The 5181-nt window shown below is 38.9% G+C and overlaps 2 protein-coding genes across 2 annotated transcripts; both read left to right on the top strand.

Moving 5' to 3' along the window:
• The first annotated feature begins 886 nt into the window (after window positions 1-886).
• On the top strand, window positions 887-2089 carry LOC126369883 (retinol dehydrogenase 14-like). Its single transcript, XM_050014485.1, has one exon. It carries the CDS (start codon window positions 1097-1099, stop codon window positions 2036-2038), a length of 942 nt encoding a protein of 313 aa, XP_049870442.1. The 5' UTR covers window positions 887-1096; the 3' UTR covers window positions 2039-2089.
• Window positions 2090-4031: 1942 nt separating this feature from the next.
• Window positions 4032-4728, top strand: LOC126369780 (uncharacterized). The gene has a single exon (XM_050014344.1). The coding sequence runs from the start codon at window positions 4264-4266 to the stop codon at window positions 4726-4728; it is 465 nt and encodes a 154-aa protein (XP_049870301.1). The 5' UTR covers window positions 4032-4263.
• Window positions 4729-5181: the final 453 nt, after the last annotated feature.

Below are 5181 nucleotides of genomic sequence, written 5' to 3'. Positions count from 1 at the left end.
CCGCGTTCTATTTAAAGCCCCGCAATTTGTCGCATCAGATCACATCAAACGAGCTCATTACACCGGGCTGGTGTGAAGCATCACCTTCATTTACCATCGCAAACAACGTTACATGTTTACTCCAAGCACCAAAATGTTTCCGTGCTCTTTTCATGTCCTGAAAAAAGACCCTCCTCAATTTTCTTCTCACGATTTTCAATAAATACGAAATTAACGTTTTCCTCAAGAGGATTTTCGCTTTACCATTATAATAAAGCATGTTTGCCCGACTTGTATTTAGCTAAAAATAAATAGAGACATGAAACAAACACCGACAAAGCCGATTCGCCAATTAATTTTGCTCGGCGGTTTTTCAGAGCCCGTAATAAGAAACTCTTCAAAAGCAACGTTTTACTTAGTGGAATATAAAAGCCTATAATAATTAAAGTGCTCACCTAATTAGCCGCCAGACAAATCGCGTCGAGCCTGTGAACACGGTAAACTGTGAACGAGAGGGCTACGTTTTACGGCCCCGTTAAAGTCTTATTATTGTTGAACTTTGGAGCTCGTAACTCCAGCCGACACCAATTACTGGCTTAATACAAAGGTGATTCTACGGTGCATAAAATGAATATTCAATGAGAAAGCCCCTAGTGTCGCATTCTGTAAATTCAGAACTAACCAACCATTTTTCAGATTTGAAGCATGCTAGTGCCTGTCTATTTAACAATAGCAATGTTGCGTTTGTGTAGCTTTGCTATTATATATCCAGCAGGATAGTGTATCCTTTTTTTCTGTGTATACGATGTTTGGTGTTGCTATTTTAATATAACACTATCTACTATTTAAAATGTTATAAGTACAGTTTTGTGTTGAAATTAAATAAGTAACGTTGCAATGGGTGTTGTATTAAGTTTATCATTATTTTTTGTTACGGGAGCATAAGGCATTAAGTATTCGACCAACGTTATGATAGGTAGGTTACCGATTACAATGTATGATTCATATCACTAATGAAGGGCAACAATACGTGGCAACCAGGTAAATTATCGCAACGCTTTATCTGTTCGTATCACGCTTTCATGCCTAGAGTGACTCAGTTGTTCCTACTATCGCAATGTTAGTTTCGTTATTAGTTTTAAATTTAATATTAGCTGTAATAATTAAACTGTATTGCAAGTTAACATGTGGGATATGTAGATGTAGCAGACATTTAGTGGGTAGAGTAGTTGTAGTGACTGGAGGGAATTCTGGAATTGGATATGAGACGGCGAAGAACATGGCGGAGAGAGGGGCGCGGGTCATCCTGGCCTGCCGGAGCGAGACCCGGGGCACCGCAGCCCGCGACCAGATCGTGCAGGCCACCGGTAACACCGACGTACACTTCCGAAGATTAGACCTGGCGTCCTTCGCCTCCGTCCGAGCATTCGCGGACATGATTCTCAAAACGGAAAAACGCCTCGACATCCTCATCAATAACGCCGGCATATTCCAATCCAAAAACGAAAAAACAGAAGATGGACTACTCCTTTGCATGCAGGTCAACCACTTCGGACCATTCCTCCTGACCTCTTTACTGCTCCCCTTACTGAAATCCTCTGCTCCCAGCCGCATAATAAACGTATCATCAATGGCTTATCAACGCGGCCAAATTGATTTCGACAATTTAAACTTGGAAAAGGGCACAGAGTTCCAACGACACCAAATGTATAGCAATTCAAAATTGTGTAACGTGCTAATAACGACTGAACTGGAGCGACGTCTTAAAGGCACTGGCGTGACGGTAAATTGTTTACATCCAGGATTTGTGAAGACGAACATCGTTGACGTGTCGAAAGGATGGACAAAATATTTGGCTGTGCCAGCAAAACTAGTGGTAAAAAATGCGTGGGAAGGAGCTCAGACCAGTATATATCTAGCCGTATCGCCCGACGTGGCCGAAGTTAGCGGGCGATACTTCAGGGACTGTTTCGAAGTAAGCATAAACAAGCTGGCTCAGGACGCGGAGATAGCTCGTAAACTGTGGGAAGTATCGGAAAAACTTACCGCATTAAAATAAACATTTGTTTCTAGTACTAAGATTTTTTAAATATATTTGTATTTTTTGGTATTTATTTATTTTATTTCGAAGGACATCAAATCATACAACCGTAGAGATGACTAATACTCAAATAATAACTTAACCAAACCATAGCTACATTTTCAATGAAGATGTTACTGCATATTTGTGCAATGAAGAAAAACGACTTATTTCTCCCATCAGGTGTCACTACTGTTGAGTGTTATTAAATGTTGACAGTTCCCCGTTGCTGTACTATTTGAATAAACGAACATAGGTATTGTTTTGGTTTTATTTTTACACTATAACCCTTTGCGCAGCGTTTAACTGCTAAATCACAATAATCATTCCCTAAAGATCGGAAAGATGAAAAGGTAGAAAACCTTTTTTTCAATCAAAACTGGCTTTTTCCAATTGACTGCGGATTTTTTTTTTCGATACTCATCCTTCAGACGGGATACACTCCCAAGTTGCTGTACTTACATTTAAAAAAATAGCAATTTATCATGAATTTTAACTGGACAGTATGGAGAACTGTCAAAATTTAGGAACACTCGACAGTGCTGACACCAACTTTTGGGCTTCTAGTTTTTATCATCATTGATTTATACGCGAACATTTATGTATAGCTGGATATGGGTGCCGATAATATTTTTAAGCTAAAGTGCACTGTGGAAAATATTACCATAAATCACTTTGATGTTGGCTGAGATTCTCATCTTTTGTATTCAAGACTTCGTCCAGATAAAATATCAGCAAAACTTACAGAAATGGCACTCAAAAAGAACTGTATCGAAAAATATGGAACATGGCGACTCCGCGCATATCGAACTTTACAGCACACAGAGTTTCTTTGTCCGGAGACTTATTTCAGATGAAGTTTTTGAGAATTTTCACAGTGCGAACTGTGAATTACATTCAGGGGAATCTCCAAATTTGAACATATTTTGTAACGTTATCGTCAATTTTCGACGGAGTTTCCATTGAAGAAAATGTTACGAGAGTATTATTGGTAATTCTGTGGTCGGACGGACTTTTGATATTGACTTCTTTGTCTGGGACTGGGAGGTTTAAAAGGGAAATCGCTTAGTGGAGAGGGTTGTGCCTTTAGGCATTACAGTGGTTCTTTGTGGGGTACGAAGCGGTAGGCGAGGCGGCGAGGCGCGAGGCGCGAGGCGCGAGCCCGGTCCGAGGAATTCGATATAGCGGCAAGTGAGGCATGTCGCCGGCGGCATTGTGCACTTTTATTCGCTATTGTCAGTCTGAGCGTTGCCACTTCCTCGCGCTCCAATGACTGCGGTATCGTATTTTCTTTGCAGTGCACTGAGGGTTTAGCTATTTTTAAAGGAATTTTAGTTCACGTCGCAAACGTTTTCAATATCAGCGCTTGTAATGTGTGCGAAGTATGTTATATTTAGTTATGATATACATAGTTATAGGTACACATGGAAAAGTAAAGTTGGTGTTATTAAATGAGATTAGAAACATTATTATATCAATGATGTTTGTTATTTACCTATCGATGAAACTAAAGTAGTAAACCCCCTTTCAAAATTGCAGTTAGGTGCCTACCTCGGCTGGGTGACATCATCATCAAAATAACCTGTAAATAGTTTAGAAATACTGTTTAAGAAAAACAACGAAGATTTTTTTTTATTTATTTATTTTATACTTATACAAACTTATAAACTAAAAACTAGAAGCTCAAATATAGCCAGCAGCACTAAACAATCAACAGATTGTTCCTAAATTTTGACAGTTCTCTTTACTGTCCATCTAAAATGGTGTTAAATCAAGTGTTTAATTGTTATTTAAATAAAATGTGGAGCAACGTGGAGTTTATTAGAAAAAAAAGCAACCAGTTGGAAAAAGGCAATTTTGATTAAAAATAAGTTTTCTTTTTTCCGGTCTCTAGGGAATATATTATATAACACGTAAGTTTACGGTGTTTTCTGTAGGTAAGAGTATGTTTATCTTTTTGTATCGAATTTCTTTGCTTACGAGTAAATGTGATACTTTTATTGTCAAAGTCTTGTCACACGTCAAACGTCCACGTCCAAAAGCCAAAAGCCCACCTCGGAACATTAAATAGAAAGGCTCACAGGGAGGATTTTTGATTACAAAAATGTCAATCAACCAAAAATTCTGAAGATTATGCATTGTCCAGTAAATGAAAAATAAAATTTTCGTTATCTCCCAAAACTGTGAACTTCCTGTAAAGCATCATGTGTGTAGAAGAGGAGGAGGTGCCGGCACTATCCACCTCCTATTTTTGGAACTGCATCACCTTCAGCGAGGACTGCCCTTTCTTCACCACCGTCGACCCTAAGTTGCGCTACTTTGGCTTTGGCATAGCAATTCTCTATGGAGCATTCTTGTTAATGATCCTTGCGGACATGGGATTCTTCTGGTCTTTAGACAACTTGCAACACCAAGTGGACTACTACATAAATCTAGTGACAACAAAAGTGAAACGTGTACAAATGGACCAGCGCAGGTTGATGTCCGTGCAGGAGCGAGCCACTAAGCAGAAGAAGAGGAGTGAGGACTGTACGCGGCTGGTGTCTAGTCTCCGAGGGGCGCTGCACTCTGAGAATCCCAAAGACATTGCCTTACTTACAAACTTCGACGATACCACCTCAGCAGACGCAACCGACTGGAATAGTTTCTTGAATATAGTAGATTACTAAAAAACACGTTCAAAGTAAATTTTCGTTTGTTAATCAAATTTAAAGTACCAAGTAAAACTTATTGATCTGTATACTCTATTTGTATTTTCATTGCGAAATTTTCCAGATGGTCAGTATTACGAGTTACGACTTTACGAGCAGACTCGAAACGCCGTTTGAAATATACGTACTTTCTTAGCAGTATTTCGTCCTTTCACACTCCGTCGATTGTAAAACACAGTTCAAGAGACAACCAGTTATATTTTCTGACTAACTGTATTTTCTCAAGCGAATTAAAGAAAGGTCGGCGATTTGATTATACCTACATCCCTAAATCTAAAGATCCTTGTAAGTACAGGATTTGGCAAAAAAATAACAAGATTCATCCTTTCATACCGGGTTTTTTGAAGCGTGAAGTCTGAGCTAAGTTATATATTTACTTGATAAGAATATCTAGGACTACTTATCAAGTCC

The sequence above is a fragment of the Pectinophora gossypiella genome, chromosome 9 (genome assembly GCF_024362695.1).
Source record: "Pectinophora gossypiella chromosome 9, ilPecGoss1.1, whole genome shotgun sequence".
NCBI classification, from domain to species: Eukaryota; Metazoa; Arthropoda; class Insecta; order Lepidoptera; family Gelechiidae; genus Pectinophora; species Pectinophora gossypiella.
This window is presented reverse-complemented; position numbering and strand designations above follow the sequence as displayed.

Bases quoted from the DNA above. Each gene is read 5' to 3' on its own strand.
- LOC126369883 (XM_050014485.1), top strand. From the start codon at position 1,097: ATGTTAGTTTCGTTATTAGTTTTAAATTTAATATTAGCTGTAATAATT.
- LOC126369780 (XM_050014344.1), top strand. From the start codon at position 4,264: ATGTGTGTAGAAGAGGAGGAGGTGCCGGCACTATCCACCTCCTATTTT.